This window comes from Neovison vison, chromosome 2 (genome assembly GCF_020171115.1).
Source record: "Neovison vison isolate M4711 chromosome 2, ASM_NN_V1, whole genome shotgun sequence".
NCBI classification, from domain to species: Eukaryota; Metazoa; Chordata; class Mammalia; order Carnivora; family Mustelidae; genus Neogale; species Neogale vison.
Window position 1 is genome coordinate 209,542,620 of NC_058092.1, and position 22,928 is coordinate 209,565,547.

The 22,928-nt window shown below is 54.1% G+C and overlaps 1 protein-coding gene across 1 annotated transcript in view; it reads right to left on the reverse strand.

Moving 5' to 3' along the window:
• Positions 1–1,411: 1,411 nt before the first annotated feature.
• The window catches only part of SLIT1 (slit guidance ligand 1), a 166,365-nt gene continuing 144,848 nt past the window's right edge, over positions 1,412–22,928 (reverse strand). The window contains exons 26-37 of the mRNA XM_044240235.1: positions 16,165–16,328; positions 14,304–14,428; positions 13,898–13,995; positions 11,120–11,259; positions 10,897–10,990; positions 8,118–8,255; positions 6,607–6,844; positions 5,017–5,147; positions 4,420–4,574; positions 3,109–3,397; positions 2,562–2,773; positions 1,412–1,785 (exon numbers count right to left, since the gene is read on the reverse strand). Of these exons, the coding sequence (XP_044096170.1) occupies positions 1,547–1,785; positions 2,562–2,773; positions 3,109–3,397; positions 4,420–4,574; positions 5,017–5,147; positions 6,607–6,844; positions 8,118–8,255; positions 10,897–10,990; positions 11,120–11,259; positions 13,898–13,995; positions 14,304–14,428; positions 16,165–16,328 (2,023 nt within the window). The 3' untranslated portion in view covers positions 1,412–1,546. The remainder of the gene's footprint in view (positions 1,786–2,561; positions 2,774–3,108; positions 3,398–4,419; positions 4,575–5,016; positions 5,148–6,606; positions 6,845–8,117; positions 8,256–10,896; positions 10,991–11,119; positions 11,260–13,897; positions 13,996–14,303; positions 14,429–16,164; positions 16,329–22,928) is intronic.

A 22,928-nucleotide genomic window follows, 5' to 3' on the forward strand; every position in this document is an offset into this window, starting at 1 on the left:
TCCAGAGCTCCCTCCTCCCCTCCCCCTCCCCACCATGGTGGCTGAGGATATGGGCACAAGACCACCTCAGCCACACCACAGCCTGCTCCCCCAACCCTGTCTTCTGGTTATAGATGGAAGGGGTCAGGAAAGGGACATGCTCACTCCCCTTGCCCACTGCGGTCCCCTGGGGCCACACACTCTTGGGAAGACATCTGGGCAGGAGAGTGACCTATCTTCTAGTCAAGTTTGCTATTTAAAGATAAGCTTTTTGTGTTTTCTGCATGGAAAAGAAGGATTTGTAGTCACGTGGCCATTCAGTGACTCTTCAAAGAGTCTTTCCTTGCAAATGCCTAGGTGAGCAGCTCTAGCCTGGGCCAGTGTCTGTGGTTGGTTGGTTGGAGCCTTTGGCTCCTCTCTTCCCAGGCATCCTGTTTACTCCTGGGATGCCCTACATTCGTTTGTATCTGTCCAGTAGAGCAGCCCCATACCAGCAGCCCTTAGGCAGGTAAATACTTGTTGATGTGATGAATGACAGTGGATCTTCTGGCTCCTCCAGCCTCCCTTCTGGAGCCACAGTGGAAGGGTCTACATTGCTCCTACCTATGTTCAGTCAAACCACCTCACCATCTGATGGCTGAGGAGACGGAGGCCCAGAGTCACAGAGGCAGCAGAGGCTTCATGGTGCCTGGACTGCTGCTCCCTACTGGTCTGCACTGTGAGGGATCTGAGCCCTGTGTCCATGAGAGCAGACCCCTCCCTGGCTAGGGGCTGGGAGAACACAGCACCAATACCCCTTTGGTGGTCAGTGGCTGGATGGGGTGGTTATTCAGTTGGAGCCAAGAACTAACCTCCCCTTCACTTCCCTGCCCCCCCATTCTCTCTGGTGGGATCGCCACCCCAAACAGACCCAGGGCAAACTGCCTCCACCTTCCTTGAAGCTACTGTGGTCAACTCCTAACTTTAGGATTTAGAAGTCTGGTCCCAAGACCCAACTCCCTCCCCAGCCTCCTTCCCCATGGAGCAGTGGCTTCAGGGCTCCTCAGCCCAGGGGGCAAGGGTCAGTCCCTTCCTGGCCAGCAGGAGGGGCCCTTCCCCTCTGCCGCCTGCCCTACTGCTAGGGGATGCTGCAGCAGCAAGCAGAGCAGAGAGCCAGGCTGGCTACCCCAGGAGAGGCTTCAAGGTCATCCGCAGGGGGCAAGGGCCTTCTGAGGCCAGTATGGGCTACAGGTGAGAAGGAAAAGCTGGTTTGGGAAGGGGCCAGTCCCTTCTTCAGACCCAAGAATAAGCAAGCAGGGGGTGTCACCATTCTGCACTCTTGGCCTGACCTCAAGCACACATTCATTCAACAAATATTTATTAAGCGCCTATTTGTGCAAGGCACTTCTGGAGAGGGCAGCCTGCAGCCCGGGCCCCGCCCACCCATCCCGCCCCCAGTGCTGTTACTCCGGGAGGTTGGCCCAGGAGCCGCTCCACTGGACCACACCCCCAGCCCGGCTGCAGGCCACGGGGCTCCGCTGCTGCCGTGTCCCCTTGCCCACCGCACCCCTTCCTGTCCAGCCAGGCACTACGCGCAGACAGCACAGCCACACTTGGTGGGCTTCTCCACCTCCTCCGCAAAAGAGGTCCCGTCGCTGCACTCAAAGGTGAACTTCCTCCGCTTCAGCCGCAGGCCCTGGCAGCAGCCCTGACCCGGGCATGAGCCCCGGCACTCCACCCACGATAGCGGGCGCGTGGTCTGGCAGATGGCATAGCCCCTCTGGACCTGGTGAAAGTCCCGGACAGGGTCCCCCCGGCACTCGGACTCTGGATAGGACAGACACCAAGAGAGAGCCTCAGGGCCCACCCATGGGCCAAGGCCAGCCCAGGGGGAGGGCAAGTGGAGGAGGAGAGGCAGCCTCCAAGGACCAGATCCTCCAGCGCTCAGACTCCACCTCCGTCCCCACCAGACATGCACATGCACGGTCTTCCTCCTGGGCCCACAGTCCAGTGAGTTCAGGAAGGAAGAACTTTCTAGCTGCCAGGACCCTCCAGGACAGCGTGGGCTGCCAGGTAAGTGGGCTCCATGCAAGAGGAGGCTGGCAGCTGGGAAGGCAAGAATAGAGAAGGAAACTGTGCCAGGAGCAGGGGGTCTGCAGGACCCTGAAGGTGCTTGCGTTCTGGACTTCCCTCTGCCCAGCCTCAGCAGTCTTTATTCCAGTAGAAGGATCTTGGTCACAGGGGCCTGGGAAAGAGTTCCCAACCCTCAGACTTCTGCTGCTCCCAGGGGCCCAAGGTAACAGGGCCAAGATGTGGAGGTTTGGGCAGGAGCTGTTACCCTGGGAAGTCTCTTCTGTAAGGGGAGACCCTCAGCTACAGGGGTCATGGGTAAGGGGGTACATGCCCTGGGTAAGGGGGCTTCAGGGCAAGCTGGGCCATGTGTCTGGTGGTGGGGCTCAAAGCCCAGAGGTACTACAGCCCAAGAGCAGTCCAGGGTGCAGGAGAGGGGAGGGGGCACAGAAGGGGATGCCAGGTTTGGAGGAGGAAAAGTCAAGTCACTACTGCAAGTTGTGGAGAGGGCATGTCAGGAGGGGGCCCCTGACCTTGCTCACACAGCTCGCCCGAAAAGCCAGGGTCACACACGCAGTGTGCCCCCTTGGTGGCCGAGGCCTGGCAGTGGCCGTGGAGGCACCGCAGGCCCCCACAGGGGTCCACAAGTGCCCCGGCCTGGTTGCACAGAGCCCCCGAGTACCCATCCTGGCACTGGCAGTTGTAGGAAAGAGCGTCGAGGGGCACACACTTCCCGTGGACACACCTAGAGAGGACAGAGAAAAGGTACTATGAGAATAGGCTGCGACCAGTCCAGTCCTAGGGTACCCCACAATCCCAATCATGGTGTCAGGGGACGTTATATTGTACCCAAGAACAAAAGGGAGCAAAATGGGATTCTGTCGCCCTTGGCCACCCCTAGGGCCCTCTTCCTATTAATAAAAACTGAAAACTAGAAAAAATCAAAATCATTTGTTGGGCCACATGTTCCAGTTTGGAGGGGTTTAAGAATACAGTCCATACAGCAGCCCTCACCCTGGGGAGAGGAGCTGGCGGGCAAGGGAAGGGAACCTGCAGGTGGGGCAGGGGGTGAGGGCTCACTTGTGGCCATGGCAGGGCCCGTCCGCTGGTTGGTCACAGTGTAGGCCCCCCCAGCCAGCTTCACAATGGCACACGGGCCCCGGGGTGGCATTGGGCTGGCAGATGCCATGGAGGCAGTAGAGCTTCCGGCAGGGCTCACAGCCCGGCACCACGCCTGGCTTCATCCGTGTCTTGGTGAAGTCCTGCAGCTCGTTGTTGATGTAGAGGTTTCGGATGCAGCCATGGAAGCTGGTGCCATTGAGGATCTGCCACAGGCGGAAGGCGGCGGAGTTCACATCCACGGGCATCCCTGGGGGGCCGGGGGAGGGCAGGAGGGGATAGATCTGGGCTGAGGCAGGCTCAGACCATGCCTGGCACTCACCACTGAGGTCCGCTGGGCATCTGCACAGGGTTCCCTCTGCCCTCAGCCTCTGTCCTTCGGTCTCTGCAACCCTGGGCCAAGGTCCTTTGCCACCTTGGAGGGTCCAGACTCCTTTCCCGGAAGAAAAAGAAAACCTGCACCCTATATGACTAGAGCCCAGGGGCGGCAAGCCTGTAGCAGCCAGCTGACAAAGAGCCCCGGGTGCCTAAGCTCAGGCTGCCCTCGCCCAAGGCTCCTTCCTGCACTGTGGGACACCAGCTCTTACCTCCTTACTCAAAGAGCAGCCAGAGGACCTGGGTCTAGAACTTTGTCACCTGCTTTTGTGGTCGTCACAGCAACCCACTGAGGTCGGAATGGCTAAACCCCATCTGGTACTCAGTGACTTGCCCTAAGTTGTACAACTAATAAACCACAGAGCTGGAATAAGAACTCAGGGTTCTCTCCTCCCCTCCTGCCCAAGAGTCTACCAAAGCCCTCCACAGCACTGAGAAAACCCCACTATTGCAGAAACCCGACTTGTCTGGACCTGGAAATGTCTGCAGGTACAAAGCAGGGAAAGCCAGCTGGAGCACCCCAGCTGATGCGGGGACTCTGTACTGGAGCCTCATGCAGCAGCTCTGGGCCGCGGAGAGCTCTGAGGACCCTGAACACTTGACAAGCTCCTGCTGGTCCAAAGCCAAGAGGAAAGGTTTCCACTTTAAAACAACTGGGAAAGCTCCAGCTCCCCTTAAGGCCAGGCCTCAGCCAAACCCAAGGTACCTGTCCTCGGTCAGCCTGGACTCCAGACGGGAAGGGCCATCCACCAGTGGGCTGGAATACCCCCCAGCCCAGTGACCTGGGCACCAGCCCTCCTGGCAAGCCTTAGGCCAGAGAGCAACAGAGGCCCCACCTGGAATGGCTGTTGCCATCACTTAAGTGAGCCTCAGCCTCTCCCTGGGCCAGGTCCTTACCTCCCACATAGAGGGGGGCCTCGCTGTTCAGCGTGTAGTGTTTGCCAAAATTGTCCATGGTCATGGGACTGCCTCCATCGATGGAGAGATTCACCATCTGGTCAAACGTGACCAGCTCAACGGTATGGAACTGCCCATCATTGATTGTCTCGGCACTGGAAGAAGATGGGGTGCCCCCACCCCAGGGAATGGGCTTCAGTTTGGCCCATCTCTGCCTGGGCCCTTCCCCAGAAAGGCCACTGGTACGCAGCTGCTTCCCAAGGAATAACATGTCTAAAGGAGGAGGGTGTGTAGACGGTGGCCTAGGGCCTAGTCCCTCCTGCTTCCCTCCTTGGAACTCCCTGGGCAAAGCTGAGCAGTTTGGGACAGGGGTTTCCAACTTACCATCTCTCTCTTCCCCCTAAAGAAACCCCAGTGAGGAGGAGATAGGATAGGGAAGGGTGGGCCCACTGCTCAGGCCTCAGCTCCAAATGGGGCCGCACTAGATGGTTCAAAGGCCCTTCCCACTGGAGCAGCACAATTCTGGTGGTCCCAATAACTGCCTGCTCTTGAACCAGGAGACCCTGAGGGAGGGCACTGGGCATGATGGAGCCTTACCTGTAGATGGCAGAGCTGGGATAGCTGCCTGGGTCATAGCTGACACGCACATGACCCTGGTATAGCTCCACTGCAATGTGGTCATTGTCCCCATTGTACAGCAAGATCCCGTTGTCCTCTGCCGTGGAGACCTGCAGGGCAAGGGCACTTTCTCACCCACATAGCAGTGGCCCAGGGAGGTGGGGCAGATGGGGGATCCACATTTGGAAGACAAGTGCTATGTGCAGAGTGGTGGCCCCTGACAACCCAGCCTACCCAGGGGACACATCCTCCAAGGGATGCTGGCAGAAGCTAGTAGCCCCTGGTTCACATGCCATCCACTGCCAGTAGGAGAAGGCAGATGGACCAGCTGAGGCCTGGAAACTGTGTGCCAGGAGGGGCAGGTAAGAGACCTAAGGGCACCTGCCCAGAGAGGAAAGTCCAATGGACGTGAGGTAGCCCATTCTGTGGGCCTCTGGGAGCCACCAAGAGGACAAGTAAACAAAGGCTCTTAACAGCCATGACCACCCCAAGCTGGAAGGAGCCATTCATGAGGTAGTACCTGTCTCTGGAGCCATGCGTGCAAAAGCTGGAGCTATCTTAGAGGGAGGGAGAGCTCTACAGTGCTGTAGGGGCCACGATCCTGCCTTGTCCCTCTTCCCCCACCACTTCTTAGCAAAGTGGTAAAGCGACTCCCTAGTCGCATAGGGCTGGCACAGGGCCCAGGCTGGACCCAACATAGCACCCCATCTGGCTAGACTTCATGGCTGGGCCAGAGACAGGCAAGTGACTGAAGGCAGGCCAGTCAGAGATCTTCCCTGAGGTCGGTGACTGCTGTCCAACCAGCTGGCAGGGCAGAGCCTGCCATGGGACAGCAGGGCAGACCCACCTCTGGAGGTGCCAGAGGATGTGGGGGAATTCATTTCATCAAGCAGTTAGGCTAGCTGTGTTCTTGTAGTGTAGACAGTGAACGTGGGTGGGATGTGAGCGAGGTGATGAAATGGGGGCGCACAGTGAGCATGTTGGGAGGCTTAGGGGCTCTGGGAGCAAAGGAGAAAGACGTGGCTGCAGGGATGGGGAGTGCAGCTGGAGGCAGAGAGCTGGCCCAGGAGGACACGTGGACTTTGATCATTTCATCGTGCACCATTCCCTCTTCTCCATCCCCAAGAACTGCTGGGCAAACAGTGCCGTTCAAGTGGGATGGGCTTTTAGGCCTCCACAAACTGACCTTGGGAGACGAAATTCAAGACATGGAATGGCAAAGTAAGGCCCCAGGGCCAGGAGGCTAAAAATACAAGGTCAGAGCTGAAGCCCAGAGCCAACTCTGGCTGTGTTGCAGCCATATGGAGAGTGTGCAGTGCTGGAGACCGGTGCCGAGGAGCAGGCGAGACAGGGCGGCGGGCGAGGACCCCGAGACCACTTCCCCTGTTCCCTCCTTCCCTGCTCGGAGATTGCTTTTGTGACCCAGTAACCTTCCCACATCTGCTTTACCCACATCCAAAGGGTTTTAATTAACACAGGCTCCTCCCAGTTCTCCCAGGCAGGGATGCCTCTCACTGCTCTGACCTGCCCGACTCCCTTCTCTGACCGGGCACCCTGGGCATGACGCACCTGCAGCGTGATGTTGGCTCGGGGCCAGTTCTGCAGGTCCGTGAACTGCAGGTAGGTGTCCCGATCCACAAAGTTGACACTGAGCAGCTTCTCACACTCAGGGCCGCCAAAGCCTGGGAGGCACTGGCACACGGGCCCGCTGCCCTGGTCCACACAGTTGGCCCCATTCTGGCACTCAGTCCCCTCACAGGGGCTTCTGGGGGCGGGAGCAAGGGAAGGTACCTCACAGAACTGCCCACTGAAAGGGGAAAGATACAGGTCAGAGAAGGCCGAGTAAAGGGGCAAGGGGACAGTTTTCTCTCCCATGGTCCTGGAGAGAAATACTGAACATCCTGGGAAACAGAAGATGCTCCTAACGAACACTTTTCCCAAGAGAACTAGGAGCCAAAAGGATACGGAGAACAAGGTGAGAAACAAGTGTGGTCCCTGGAACAGCATCATCGCTCTCCCCTGGGCATCTGTCAGAACAGAAAACCTGAATCTGCTTAATAAGGTCGTGTGTACATTAAAGTTTGAGAAGCACTCATGGCTCAGGGCAGTCAGGTCTGCCAGCAAATCTACTATTGCCACAGGAGAAAAAAACAGACACAAGCAAGAGAAGACTCAAATGACTAAAGAAATAAAAGGGGACAGGACCACCAGCAGGGAGTTCTGACCCACACTACATCCCAAGCAGCAGGCCTCATGGCCTCTGAGAGCGGAAATGACTGACAGGTCTCTCTGTGGAGGAACGGATCCACAACTGTGGTCTGTCCATACAGTGGAATACTAGTCGGCCACAAAAAGGAATGTAGTTCTAATGCATGCTGCCACGCAGATGAAGCCCAAAACCATGATGCCAAGGGAAAGAAGCCAGTCACAGGAGACCACAGATGGTGTGATCCCACTTACAGGAAACATCCCAGACAAGCAAATCTATAGACACAAGTAATAGATTATTGGCTGCCTGGAGCAGACACTGGGTGGAGAGTGACAGACAGGAACAGAGTTTCTTCCTGGAGTAATGAAAGTGTTCATTATGGTTAATAGATGCTCAATCCTGATAGTATACTACAAGTCACTGAATTATATACAGAAACTGGGTGAATTATAGCTCAATAAAACCGTTTAAAAAAAAAAAACAAGACTCAAGGAGAGCATGGAAGGTAGCTGGCCTGAAGGAGGGGAGGGATGCCCCACCCCAACCTTTCAGAGAAGCCACCTTTATGCCAGGACGGGTCTTCATTGGCTCACTGGACAGATATGTGGCAGGCAATGGCCAGTACTCTGTACCCACTTCCCAGTCCCTCCACCAAACAGTTTAGGGACCCTGTGCTTATGATCTCAGTGACTGGGGAACTTTTCCCAAGGTCACCCACCTGGGGAGGCCTAGCCACGGTAAGACCCCCAAGATCCAACTTCCAGGCTCAGACCCTTACTCCCTCCCACCAGCTGCGCTTGGGCGCTCCTGCCAGCTCTCGGTCTGGAGGCTAGGAGGCCTCAGTCGCTCACAGTGCCCTGGGGCCACTCACCTGTAGCCCTCAGCACAGAGGCAGGAGTAGCTGTTGACTTCATCCACACACTGGCCCCCGTGCTGGCAGCGGTGGTCCCTGCAGTCATCCTCGTCCTCACTGCAGCTGTCACCTGCATAACCTGGTGCACACTCACACCTGGGAGGCAAACAGGGTTGGGGGGATGGGCAGAGGGGTGAACAGGAGTGGGGGGCAAACGGGTGAGGGAGAGGATTGGGGGGCAGTCAGTCCCTCAGAAGCCTGTGGGGCCTGGGGGCCATGTGTGTGACCGAGAACCTTAAGGCTCATGCATCTGTGGGACAACCAGGAGGTCAAACAGAGCCCTAGAGAGAAAGATGTCCCCCAGCGCATCCTGGGACCCTTTTCTGGTACAGGAAGAGAGCTTGTGTGGGCCTCTGTGTGGGGGCAGATTCTGGGCTGGGAGGTTGGCTATCCAGTGGCAGGAGAAGGGGGTCTCGTCACGGAGGACCCACCCCGACCACTGACAGCACATCCAAGGCCAAACTTCAGCCCCTCTCAACCTGCTCAGCAGAACAAGGCCCTGCATCGTAGGGCTCAACTAGCTCTCTTCAGCCTCCCTGAATCCACTGGACCAGCCTCCTAGCCCTGCTCCAGCAAACCTAGCGCCCCCGCTCAGGGATGCCAGGCCAGTTCCCAGCCCTCAGCTCTACTGTGCTGCTCCCATCACCTGGAGAGCAGCCATTTGCCTATCACAGACAGAGCACACTCCACCTAACTTCAGTCAGAGCCTTGCAAGACACTCCCTGCTCTGCACCCCCCCAATTAGGCCCACCCTGTGGTCAGACCTGTCTCTACTGGCAGCAATCCCCACCCCACCAGCACTTCCCTGCCTTCATGCCTATTGATTCTCGCACATCCTCTTCTCTCTCCCTGCCTCAGTCCAACCTGGGCAACACCACACCTCCCCCAGGTGTGGGAAACTCCTCCAAACTAAACTGCAAAATCCACAGCTCAATCACACAACCTGGCAGGCAGATGCTCTGCTCCTGCCTGGATGTGTTTTTTTTTTTTTTTTTTTAAGATTTTATTTATTTATTTGACAGAGAGAGATCACGAGTAGGCAGAGAGGCAGGCAGAGAGAGAGGAAGGGAAGCAGGCTCCCTGCTGAGCAGAGAGCCCAATGCCGGGCTCGATCCCAGGACCCTGAGATCAGGACCTGAGCCGAAGGCAGTGGCTTAACCCACTGAGCCACCCAGGCGCCCCTGCCTGGATGTTTTTATTCTGTTTTTCAAGCTGTTAAATACTTTTCTACCCAAATAATACATATACATACATATATGTACACACACACACACACACACACCCCTAAAGCCAGTTTACACCAGAATACTACTCCTTACTACATAAAATGGCATGATTTTCAGATAGTTTCTCTATTTTAGTTTTGTTTTTTTTTTAATATTTTATTTATTCCTGAGACAGAGCACGAGCAGGGGGAAAAGCATAGGGAGAGGGACAAGCAGACTCCGCCCTGAGCGACTAGGGCTTGTGCTGCAGTCTGAACAATGCTGCGGTAGCTAAGCCTCTGCCCACGTTCACCTTCACTCACTCACTCAGTGAATGCACTGAATGCCCGCTGAGTCCCAGGCACAGCGCAGTGAGGCCCGTCCTCCCTCCAAAGAGGAGGGTGGGGGTCAGTCCTGCTTTAGTCCACTACCTGAGGTCCAGCCCCTCATCTGAGCAGCCGGTGAACCCCTTGGTCTGCCACTGCTGCTCGGTCTGCTGTGCCAACCCCACCCCAGCAGCTCACGGGCAAGCGCGGCAGCTTCGGCTCCCATGCACCCCCTCGGTCTCAGACCAGGCCTCAGGAACCCTGCTCTCTTGCTTCCCGCCCCTGTCCGTGGGTGGCCCCTGCTGGACCGTGGGCTCCGTGGGAGGCTCCACTCCCCACCCTCACCTGAGTCCCTGGGGTTTGGTCCCTCAGCTGCAGGCTTTCAACCCTGGCCACCTGTGCTGTCCTGACTGGTGGAACGGGTCCCAGAAATGGGACTGTGTTTACAAAACTGCCGTTGGAAACATTTTAAAAGCCCACGACCTTCATGTAGTCTTCTTCTTGTGACCATGCACTTCCATATAAGCCAGTAACAAGGAAGGCGACAACAGACAAAGACCTCTTATCCTCTTAAAAGACAGGTTTTGCAATTCTAAAATTTTGGGATTTTGGAAAGGCTATACAAGGCCTAAAGCATTATGTAACACAGCAATGGGATCTGGGGCAACCCCTTAGTTAAACATGTTCACATTTCTGCAGCAAATTCTACGTATGTTCAAACTACATGGCAAGAATAGTGACCCTAAGTAGCTTTGTAACCGTGTGGGTCAGGTTTTATTACCAAATATGTTCTGGTCAGACCAGATTTTGCTATCAAGTGGGCTTTTGCCTTTCAGAGTTTTGTGCATTTTGTATTTGCGGGGAGGAGAAATAGTGGATCTGGAAAGCTAAGAGCCCTTTACAGAGCACCTACCAGATGTCAGTCTTGGACGCTTTCTTGGCGCTTTCCACGTGTTTGCTCATCTGACCCTCGCAACCACCCCAGGAGGGAAGCCACCGGGAGGGGGGCCCACTTTGCAGAGGGGAAGACAGGCTCAGAGCAGTCAAGGCATCCACCACTAACCTGTCCCCACACTGACTCCCAGGGACCCTGTGTAGCCAGGACCAAACCCACTTGACAAGTAAGGAACTAAAACGGGGAGAACAGAGATGAGGGGACTTCAAGGCCCATGCCCTTGTCTGGCCCTGAAACCCGGCAACACTGACCTGGGCCCGTCTGGAGTACCCACACACTGGGCCTCGTGCTGACATGGGTTCAAATCCGGGGAGCAGAAGTCCACCAGCTGCTCACAGGCCCTTCCTGGGGAAGAAGGAGGAAGGAGGAGAGAAGCTGCTGCCATGCTCTGCCAGGCAGCTGGGCCAGCAGAAACCTGCCGCGGCCCTTCCACTGCCAGGAACAGGTTCAGGGCGTGAAACCCACCGCGCTTACCGGTGTACTGCAGGGGGCACCTGCAGCTGTGGTTGCCCACGCCGTCCACACACACGCCCCCATTGGCACAGGCGTGCTCCCCACAGTCGTCCGTATTCACCTCACAGGTTGGTCCTTCAAAGCCGGTGGGACAGGAACATCTGAGGGCAGCGGGTGAGGAGAGCGCACCAGGTGGGCCTGAGTCAGGCCAGCAGCCTTCCTGAGGCACCGGTGGAAGCCCATGTCTCCTGGGGACTATCCTCATCTCAGAGCTCTGGTCCCCATCTCGGGCCAGGCCCTCACTAGGTGCTGGGGTTAGAGTGAATCAAACAGCCCTGGACTCTGGGAGCTTACTCACAATCTAGTTGGAGAGACAACGAGGAGATAGGCAACCACACGAGAGTTGGGAAGTCCTGGGATGGTGCCACACGGAGGCTGGGAAGGGTGGGCAGAAGCCGGGGACACTTAGCTCATACATCAGGGATGAGGTGAGAACAGGGCTGGAGGGGGAGCAGAAGTCCGCTCGTGGAGACTTCCCCCAGGGAGCACCCGGGGTCTTCCAAGTGATAGGTGGGTCAGAGAGGTCTGAGAATTTTCCAGATGCTTCAAGTTCTGCACAGAACTTGAACTGTTGCCTGAAAAGACCTACTCCAGAGCTTCCGAAACGCACACACACCTCCCCAGCCTGAGTGTGAGCTGGAACTGCGGAGCCTAAAACCCTCACACACCAAATAAAGGGACAATTAAGAAGGCAGAGGTTTCCCGACTGGACAAACACTTTTGCAAGACATTCCAGTTCTGTGTATTTAAAAAAAAAAAAAAAATCACTGAATGGTCAGCTGATCGAGCATTAAAAATAACTTTTGATGACAGATCAGTCTGGGGTTTGGGCATAGAAACTCGGAAGGGTTTCAAATGATTGAGTGACATGCTACAATAAAACTTCTAATCCCAGTGATTTATGTGCACAAACTTTCCAACATTTCTAGCTGTCTACATAGATAAAAAAAAGGAACATGTTGGATGCTGAGCCTTCTCTCATTCTGTCCCATTCACCCTGGGACACAGGAACCAGTTAGAAGAAAAGCACACACAAAAAGCCCCACCTAGCTCATTACAAGTCGTAACATTTTCCTTTCATGTATAGCAATTTCCAAAGTTTGTAGAGTTGGGTTTCGATTGTTGCTGATAATGTCATTACAATTGTTGACTATTGTAATGACAACTCTGCAAAGGATACTTTTCAGAGGTTGATGGTGACAAGAAACAAAAATCTATAAACTTATATCCCCACATGGGTGGCAGAGAAGTAGGGCAGCGGGCTTACGAACAGACTCAAGCATCAGAACATAGACATTGGAAGAGAAACAGAGGTGGGGGTGAGGAGTAAAATCGAAATACTAGTTTGAGGAGAAAAGGAAAGAGATAACAGGTTTAAGCTGTTAAATGAGCTTGTTGGGGTGATTTTTAAATGGGATCAAATTGCTGTGTTCATCAGATTCCACTGGAAAATGATAAAAGTGAACTAAAAAGGGAGATTTTTAAAGGTTCACATTTACAGTATCCTGGAAATTGACTCTTTTATAATAAACCGTTCAACTTACACTGAAAAATGCTGGCTGTCACTCTAAGAACGTACAAGAGGAGATGGAGTTTAAACACCTGTTTGGCGTGGGTGAATGTGCACAAAGGTAAGAAGCTCAGAGTTCCAGTTTGGAGGGGGCTACCCCAGCTGCACCTGCCCTCTGCAGAGGGGTCCTCTCCGCCCCCCAAGCTCCATAGAACACCCCTCCCCAAGAGTCTAGCAGGTGTGGGGGGGTGGGCTGGATGGAGCGGTTGCCAAAGCCCAGAGGAGGGGGGGGAGACGATTATAAGGACGCTGTTTCCAAGGTGAGGGCCTGTGAGAGCCTGTTTAGTGTTTTATTTTTTACATCTGGCCATTCGGGTTTGCAAAGGCAGGTTTGGCCATTCTTGCCAAGCAGATTCTACATCATTTTCCAGAGAGCAGATTTGTTCGCTTGGCAGTTTATTTTCAGCAACTAAACACTATATATTCCTCTGGAAAAACTCTGGGTCCAGGAGAGCTCTGGGGAGGTGGGGGGCTCCTTGAAGGGGCCTGGGGGAAATCCCTGGTGGGGGCGCTTACGTGGGAAGGTCAGACAGGAGTCAGGAGGGCTGACCCTTCACGAAGTCCAAGGCGGGGTGGGCATCGGCTACCCAGGTGTGACCAGTCATGGGGAGAGGCCACGGATGGTGCACCTGGGACTTGCCCCACCTCTGGGAAGGCCTCCCCTCCTGTCTTGCGGTCTGCCTGATACCAAGCAGCGGGCAAGGGGCCCTACCTTCAGGCAACATGGGCACAGCAAGCAGCTGTTTGACTTCAGGTCAGAGGCCTTGGGAGTTAGTGGAGATTAAGGGGGTTTAAAACACCCCTGCACTGCCCGTCAGCATTGCCACCACATATGCCCTTGGCCACGGATTGCCAGGACCATCAGAAGACCCTCTGGCCCCTGGCACGAGCAGGGAGAGGCCTGGGGCAGGGATGGGCATGCCGCACAGCTCTGAGCCCCAGCCCTCCGTGCTGCTGAGACTCAGCAGGCCCCCATCTCTCCGGGCAACAGGGGTCCCCCATGGCATGGAGGGGTCTCTAGCTGCCCTCTCCAGCACAGCCCCACCTCCTCCTCCAACACAGGGAGCGTGGGGCCATCCCATTTGGAGGAGGGAGGGCACCCAGGCATGGGTGCTAGACCTGTCAGCACCCCTCCCACCAGGTTCTGCCCCCAACCCCAGGCAACTCACATGAAGCCAGCATTGTCGCCCTCCTGGGGGTGGCAGGTCCCTCCGTTGCCACAGGGGCTGCTGGAACAGCTGTCCAGGGACACCTCACAGTTTCGTCCCTGGGGGGGCAAAGTGAGTGATGAGGACCTCAGAGAGAACCAGGGATTGCTGTGAGCCACAGAAACAGCCAGCCCCGCAGCAGCAAGCCGCCCTGGCCCAGGAGTGACCTTTTCCTTCCTTCCTTCCTTCCTTCCTTCCTTCCTTCATTCATTCATTCATTCACTTGTTCACATGTTGGGTCATTGATTAAACACTCCCTCACGCGCCTGCCCTGGACACGGTGGGCCAAGCGGTGAACAAGCCCGTCCAACCCCGTCTTTCCTGGAAAGCACAGCCCTCCTCCTCCCCGGGCCCAGCCTCCCCTCACCTTATAGCCGCTGGAGCAGGTGCACCTGTAGCCCTCAAGGGGGTCATTATGGCAGGTGCCCTCGTTCTGGCACGGGCTGGACAAGCAGGGATCACACTTGGCCTGGACAGCCAGGGTTGGGGGACCTGAGGCAGGGGGGAGGTGTTAGAGCAGAAGGGAGAGGAGGGCAGGACAGCCCTCAGGGAGAGCAGCAGAAGTCCTCTCCCCAAGGAAATTTTGGGCCTTCCCTCTATTTCCTCTGGGTCACATTCACGCCCTCCTTTCTCAGCCCCCCTCCCCTCGGCCTCTATAAAGTGAGGTTAGTCGCAGCACCTGCCTTGGGGGCCATGAGGACTAAATATGCTAATTGGAATATACTCAATGGGCGGGCGCTGGAGGCCCATGGAGCCCCCACATAGCGGTCAGGGCAAAGCCATCAGTGTGAGGGCGTCACAATCACAATGACCGTGGTGGGCTCTGGCTCCCGACCCCAGCCCCATCCCCAAGGAGCAGGAGTCCGCAGGCAGCCACCTCAGCAGGGAGGGGCACGGCTCTGCGAGGGGCTATGCTTAGGAGGAAAAAGTACATTTGCCTTCAAGTTGTTTCTCTCCAAGGCTGAATGGGAGGTGGGGGGCCTCTGTCCCATCACCACAGTCAGGACCTTCTCCAGCCCCTGCAGGACTCACGCGTCCTCTTCCCTGAACTTGGAAGTGGGCCAGGAGCCAGCAGCCAGGCTGCCAGGGGCACCACCTGTGAGGGGAATGAGGACCTCACAAGAATAAAACTCGGGCTTCCACTCCGGTCTCCTTCTAGAAATGGAGAAATATTGGTCCTGCTGAAGAGGCGTGAGCCTTAAAAGAGACAAACACTTTTCACTGGAAGGAAGCATGAGTGGATTTCCCAGGTACTGGGATTCTGTTCCTTCCTCTGGGTGCTATTTCCCTGGTGTGTTCAGTCTGAGAAAATCCAGGGACCCCCCCCCACACTTATGATCTGTGTACCTTGATGTTATGAATGTTATATTTCAACAAAAAATTTTCTTAACTTACCAATACCATGTAATAACCATTAGTTAAATACTGAATCAATGTTTTGCTGCCAACAGCCAAGCCACAGATCAGGGCCCTCTGAAAGGTGACCCCCGTGACAGCAGCCTGCAGGCCAGGTGACCATTAACCCAGGGCTGTCAGTTTCATTTCCGATGGAGGGCTGTGAGCTTGCAGAGTGCAGGGGCTGGGCCCCCTGCTAGCCCCCCGGGGCACACAGCTGGACCTGGGGCAGCCCTCAGCCCCCTCCCTCGGCTCAGCAGGGCTCCCGGGCCATCAGTCAATCAGCCAATCCACCTCTGAAGGAGAATTTCCAGACACCCCAGGTGAGGCAGCTTCACGGCAAAGTGTGTGAAGTCTCCAATCACTCTCAGGCCCTGTGTTTCTGCAAATGTCAGGAGAGTGACAGTGGGGTCCAGTGGCTTGGGGTGGGGTGGGGGGGATCAGGGCCAAGCACAATTTCTACCAAAGGGAGCCCTGGGCCCTCCTGCTGCTGAGAGGCTGGGAGTGTCGGGAAACGCTGCTACTATTTTTATTTTCCTTACGTAACCCCAGGGAGAGGGATTAAGGCCCTCACCGCCTGAGCTGTTCGACCCAGCTTTTCTCGTTCGCTGGACATCAAGAATAGAAAGAAGATAGCCATGCTAACAAGCAGCAGGCCCATCATTCCTGCCACCTGACCCCCCACTCAGCTGGTCACCACAGGGACACAGGAGACCCTGGAAGGCCTTGCCAGAATTAGACAGGTCCCGTAGGCCCCCGGCAGCAGGTGGTGGGGACGCAACCGTGTACGGACAGCCCCGCCCCAGCCCCTGCTCTCGTGCTCCTGGGCTCACCTTGGCATTCAAACTTCTTGGCAGGCGTGGTGAGGAGCAGCTTGCCCTCCATGTCTGGGGGCCCCGCACAGCGGGCAATGCCCGGTTCCTTATAGCCTGTCTTCACCCAGCCGGACAGCCAGCGGAGGTGGCAGTCGCAGTACAGAGGGTTGGCCCCAATGGCCCTGCATCAGAGAGCAGAGGGCAGCAGTCATCCCGAATGGGGTCCTTCACCCAGCAGGCACTGAGCTGGCCAGGCACTCAGCCAGGGGCTGCCAAAAATCCTAATGCTCCCCAAGGCGTGAGCCTTTACTGTACAGCCGGCGCTGCTCTAAAAACTTTCTATGTGTTATCTTCTTTTTTCTTTTTTTTAAGATTTCGTTTATTTCTTTGACAGAGAGAGCACAAGCAGGGGGAGAGGGAGAAGCAGACTCCCCGCTGAGTAGGGAGCCTGAGGCGGGACTCAATCCTAGGATCTTGGGATCATGACCCGAGCCCAAGGCAGACAACTAACGGACAGAGCCACCCAGCCACCCCCGTGTGTGTTATCTTCTTAGGCCTCCCCAGAGCCTGCTCTTCTCATGGCATATGTTGAAACAGACTCGAAAAGGTTGGGCACTTGCCTACGATGGCACAGAGGAAAGGAGGAGGTGGGATTTGAACCGGGGCTGTTGAGGACAGGGCCGCCTCCAGAGTGCATGGGACGTTGGGGGGGTGGGCGGCACCATTTCCTGCTGAGAGGAACCAGCTGCCTTCCCACGGCCCCACATTGAATCTTCTCATTAGCCCCACGGTGTGAGCTTTCTTCTCCGTCTCCAACAGGGGGAACGGAGCCTCACGTGGACCGAGTACATTCCCTGGGGTCACACAACAGTGAAGGGCAGCCCCCAGCTCCAGACCCAGGGCCGTCTGACTCTGAAGCCCACACTCTTTCATTTTTCTTTTCATTTTTAATTAAACAAGGAGTCACGAACGCATTCTCAGTGTAAACCCCTTCCAAGTACTGCAAACAAAGTCCCTACCTCGTGGTGAACGTACTAAATGCCACTGAATTGTACACATTAAAATGGTTCGTTTTATCTCATGTGAGCGTCCCCTTAATTTTCTTCAAAAAGCCCCATTCCTGTGACTGATGGAAGAGCAAAATGGTGTTAACTGCGACAGAGGGGGTTTTGTGATGTCTATCAAATCACCCATGCAGTGGCCTTTTGACCTGGCGATTCTGTTTTTGGGAGTTTCTCTCACAGATGCACCTGCCTGGGAGTGTAAAGTCATCTGCGCAGCGGTACTAATCACGGCACTGTTTACAATAGAAAGAAACTACAGTACATCCACGATGCAAAGAAAGGCTGCCCACCCACCCCCCAACCCATCACTACCAAGCACAGAAGGACCCATGTCACAAGGTCACCACACCCAGGCCTGTAGCCTTCTGGTTTCCCCCAGAGTTACACTTAGGGCTCTTTTTAAAAAAAATAATTTTAATTCAATTAATTAACATATAATGTGTTATTGGTTTCAGAGGTCCTGGTCTGTGATTCATCAGTCTTCTGTAATAGCCAGTGCTCACTACATCACGTGCCCTCCTGGATCCCCATCCCCCAACACCTAGGGCTCAAAGTATATCCACCTCCCGGATCATCACCGGGCAGCTTCTTATCACTAAGTGGCACATCTTGGAGATCTTCCCAGGTCGGCACAAAGGGACCCCCCCTCATTTTATCAAAGCACTTCATTGCATCCCAAAGGCATGGATAGCTCACAGCTTACTGAGCAATTTCCCTACTGCCAGACATTCTGGTGGTTTCCAATGGCGTGAGCATTTCTCTAGAATAGGTGCATAGAAGTGGGCTTCGGGTCACAGAGGAAGCTCAGGCAGGATGTTCAGAGCTGCCCTGCCAAACAAGTACCAGCTTGTGCTGGCCGGCAGCAGCGTCAGGCCAGGCCTGCCCCCTCACCCCGACCCAACCTGGCACCCCCAGCCCTGAAGTGTTCACCAACCAGCCGCCACACTCAACACCTCCCTGACAAACAGTGGGAGATTTAGAGAGGAGCAATTTGGGAGAATGCAGGGGCCAGAGCTCCTGGGTCCAGCAAAGAGAAAAATCAGAGCTTTGGGCCTGCCGTTAATTGATATCAACACTATTTTGTAAGTATAAGGCTGTGGGATGATAATGAGAATGGGGACATTATTAAATAACGGCTGTGCTGCCCTTTTCCACCTGTTTCTGGGTCATAGAGAGGAAGCAGCTCCCCGAGGTGTGTTTGGTCTGATGAAAACAGCAGCAGCTCTGAGCAGGAATTCCCCCAAAATAGGCCAGCGGATGACTGCACAGCGTGACAAGGCGGCTGGGCAAGACTTGGCCTCGGGCCCCAGCGTGGCTGCTCCCTGCCCGCTGACCTTGTGCAAGCCGCGTCCCCTCTCTGGGGCTCACTTTACGACTCAATAAAGAGCCTGCAATCTGGAGGGGGGCAGGAAGACAAGCACAAATAACCTAAGACGGGCACCAAGGGAATAATGCAGCATGGAAAAGAAGGCCAGTTCAACCTCGACGTGTGTTTCATTTTTTCTGTCCTGATTTGCTGACAACATCCATCCTGGCTAATGGGACAGGGGGCGACACCTTCCTTTCTCCACTGAACGGGGCCAGGGCTGCCAGAGGTCGAGGAAGCTCAGAGGCTCTGATTTTTCTGAAACTGTGTGTGTTTAAAATTAAAAAAATATTTTTTGTGAATAACAGGAATACAAAAATTGTGCTATATTTAAAATGTTTATGTTAACCAGATTAATATTTTTAACATAAAGAGTGTAAGCTAATGTGATTACGTTATTCAAAATGTCAATACAGACTTTAAAAAAATTTCTTTTGTAGTGCACTTGCAGGAGTGTGGTCTGCTAATGAGCCATGAGCTGAAAGTTGATTGTGAATGACTTCTTCTTTCAGTCCTGTAGCTAGCTCATTTAGAGAAAATGCTCCAGAGACTGAAGCCACTGTGAATGTGGAGACCTTGACAGGTCAGGATTGTCACGACGCCGATTCCCCCTATGTCCACCCACCCGCCATAAAGGGCAGCAAAAGTGCACCTCAAATCTTTTCTTCGGGTTTTTCATTATTTATAAAGTAATCTCCACAGCCAAAGTGGGGCTCAACCCTCAGCCCCGAGATCAAGAGTTACGATCTCCATGCACTGAGCCAGCCAGGCGCCCCACGTGCACCTCCCGTCTAAGTGTCCCCCTCTGACTCTTTACATAAAAATAATAGTAAAGAATAATAAAAATTCCCGAAGTCAATACTGCTATTCTAAAGTTAAGTCGGGGTTGACACACGCGTTTTCTTTGTGCATCTACAGAGCCAGCTCTGAGCCACACCTGGTTTCAACCACTCAACCTCTCCACCACCCGCAGGCTGGGGGTTTGAGACCCCTTCACTTTCGCCCAGGGCCATTTTTCCCATCCAAAGTGACTGAGAACTCGGGGTGGAGTGGAGAGTCACTGGCCCAGCCGAGGCGCAGTGGTGGGGACAGTAGGCAGGCTGCCTGTCAAGCCAGAAGCGCTGTGATTCAGGTTTACACCCTCGCCAGGGTGTAAATAATCCCGTGTTGTTGATGGTTGGTGTAACCTGAAAATCGCTGAAACAGCAGACACTCGGTGTGTCCATGCCAAGGCCCTGCTGGGGTTTGGCTAATGTAACTGTGGCCAAAATAGCTCTCCCATGGCTGTTTCCCAGATTTAGCATGTACTAGACCTTCAGAATTGTCTCCACCCAAGCCGTACCTCCTCTGCCCTTTCTCTTCCCAGGCAACTTCCTTGTGCCCAGCACTGTCTCCTTCTCCTGCCCTGAAGCTTCCTGACACCAACAGGCAGCCTGGGAGTGTCCGTGAAGCAGCCTAACCCTGACCCTGCCCAAAAGCATGAGGAACGCACAGAGCTCTGTGTGAAAGCAAAGCGAATTCACAAAGAAAAGAATCCTCCATTGTCCCATAAATGTAACTAATTTAATTTTTGTGTATTCCCTTCCAGGTCTTGTGTTCACACATGTGTGTCCACGAAATCCGAGTGTCGGGTCTTCCTTATGCCGCGTTTTCATCAAATAGTAAATTACGGTGCCATGATGCTCTACTTACTATGCTGTCCTGTGGGCATGACATGATCTAGTTCATCAGTCCGTATTTACTTTTCACACTGAATTCTTTTTTTTTTTTTTTAAAGATTTTATTTATTTATTTGACAGAGATCACAAGTAGGCAGAGAGGCAGGCGGGGGGCGGGGCGGAGCAGGCTCCCCACTGAGCAGAGAGCCCGATGCAGGGTCCCAGGACCCTGAGATCATGACCTGAGCTGAAGGCAGAGGCTTAACCCACTGAGCCACCCAGGTACCCCTTCACCCCTTCACACTGAATTCTTAATGAATTCGGAATCTATCTTCCTGACACGCAGTAAATCAGAGACAACAAAACGCCAGATTAGAGAGATGAAGAATGATGTTGGGAGCACTGGCTCAGGGACTGGCACACAGTAAATATTCACTGATGAAGAGATGGTTGGATGGATGGATGGGCGGATAGATAGACAAGTGGAGGAAAGATGAGCTAACTGCAAAGTGAAGATAAAAGTTAACAACAGTAGAGAAGAGTGTAGGGTTTGGAACCCAGGATGGTGATGAGCACTCACAATCATTATGGTATATGGACCATAGTGGACCTTAGAAATAACCTTTGTACAGGCGAGGAAAGAGGCCCAAAGAGATGAATGAATTGTCAGAGATCCCACTGCAAGCTGATGGCAAAACAAGGCCCTAACACCACACATCCTGATCTTCTAGAGTTCAAGAGGTTTAAATATGGTGGACCTGAGCCTCCACCGCACGCTCTGCCTACCAGCCCCTCCCCGCCACATATAGCTAGTGAAGAAGAGAGGCCCAGGCCAGAGTCATAGTAGGAACAAAGGGCACCTCCAGGAGCCAGGGACACTGGATGCCACCTCTTGGGCGACTCCTGCCCTGGTGCCCGCTAGGACAAGTACAGATACACTCTGGAGAGGAGCATCTCTAATTTAGGTCCTCAGGATTCCAAACTTCAGCAAAAACTGAGCTCACCACCACCAGTTTCATACTGGTGGAAACAAGGCCCTGTTGAACAGGAGTCATCATGAGCAATGACCAATGTGGCCCCTGCCTGGTCTTTGCCTACAGCCACCGTCTGTCTCTAGCCAGGCTCCCTCCTGCTTTGTCCCATGCCAGCCGGCCTCCACATGTCACCATGGCTTTCCAGGACCTTTCTACAACTTTACTGTTCCACTATTCCCTTCTATTTGTAACAAAAAGTCCACGCTCCTTAGCATGGCACAAAAGGTCCTTCACAATGGAATTCCAATGCCCCTTTCCAGATTCATCTCTTCCCACCCCACACTCTTCACCCAACCAACCCCCTATTATCCTGTGTTGGACAACATCCCTGAATAGGTCATCTACTTTCTTGCCATCTTGCCCTTGTACATGCTGTTCCCTCCTCCTAGAATGTCTTTCCCTGTCTTCTCCAACGGCAAATCCCTAGCTAGTCCCTTTCTGATGGCAGCATCCATGTCACCCCCTCTGTGAAGCTCCTCAGACTTCCCCAAAGTTAGTCACTGCTGCCTTTAAATGTGCTTTATAATATCCGTAATGGTCACAGAAGGCAGAAAGTTGGTGGTAGTAAATTCTTCAGCACTTGGCTCACTGAGGTTATAATTTATCGAGGCAATACAGAATAAATAAATAGCTTTGGAATCAGATACACCTAAGTTCCAATCCTGTCTCTGTCATTTCCTAGCTTTATGACCTAGGGAAGCTGCTTCATTTTTCTGAACCTGGGCCTGAGTGGAAAATATAAATAACAAATGTAAATAAAAACAAATAATAAATGTAAGTAAATAAATGTAAGATGAAAATAATAAATCCTACCACCTAGAACCTAGAGCCCTTTTTCCCTTTCATCCCATGGCAGACATCATGAGTCGGTCACTGCACTCTTCCCACGGAGGCCAGACCGGCACTGGAATCCTCGCTGTGGGCTCCATCAGTCCCCATCAAACTCGCAGAACTGGGGGCGCCTGGGTGGCTCAGTGGGTTAAAGCCTCTGCCTTCAGCTCAGGTCATGGTCCCAGGGTTCTGGGATCGAGCCCCGCATCGGGCTCTCTGCTCAGCGGGGAGCCTGCTTCCCTACCTCTGCCTGCCTCTCTGCCTACTTGTGATCTCTGTCTGTCAAATAAATAAATAAAATCTTTAAAAAAAAAAAAAAAACTCGCAGAACTGGTGAGCACAAAGCTACTTCTCACTTCAGTCTTGGAGTAAATGAAACACCACAGATAAAGTATTCACACACAGCGAAGTACCGGCCCTCGATAAACTGTACATATTACTATTTGTTTCCTCAAGTCTAAGGTTAATGCACTACTGATGTAACATGCTTCCGGAAGTGAGGAGAAATACTATCATATTAAATAGATCATTTACTACAGGTAATGGTTTCATTCCCTCCACTACGATACACTACGATTTCAGAGACGAGCATGAAGAAAAGGCGAGTCTTCTCAACGGAGAAAACCCAGTGAGATTACGGGAAGAATGAGCCTCAGATGGCGATGCTGAGGGCTCCACAGGGCTCTCTGAGGGAGTGCGTCAGGGCTCCACCGTGCACGTGAGTCTGGGTCCCAGGAACGCCCGGCGCCCCGGCTGCCGTGCTCCGGGCCTGATCCCTGCCTCGGCCTGGAGCTGGGACCTGGGCCCGAGAGCTCAGCACCCAGACCCA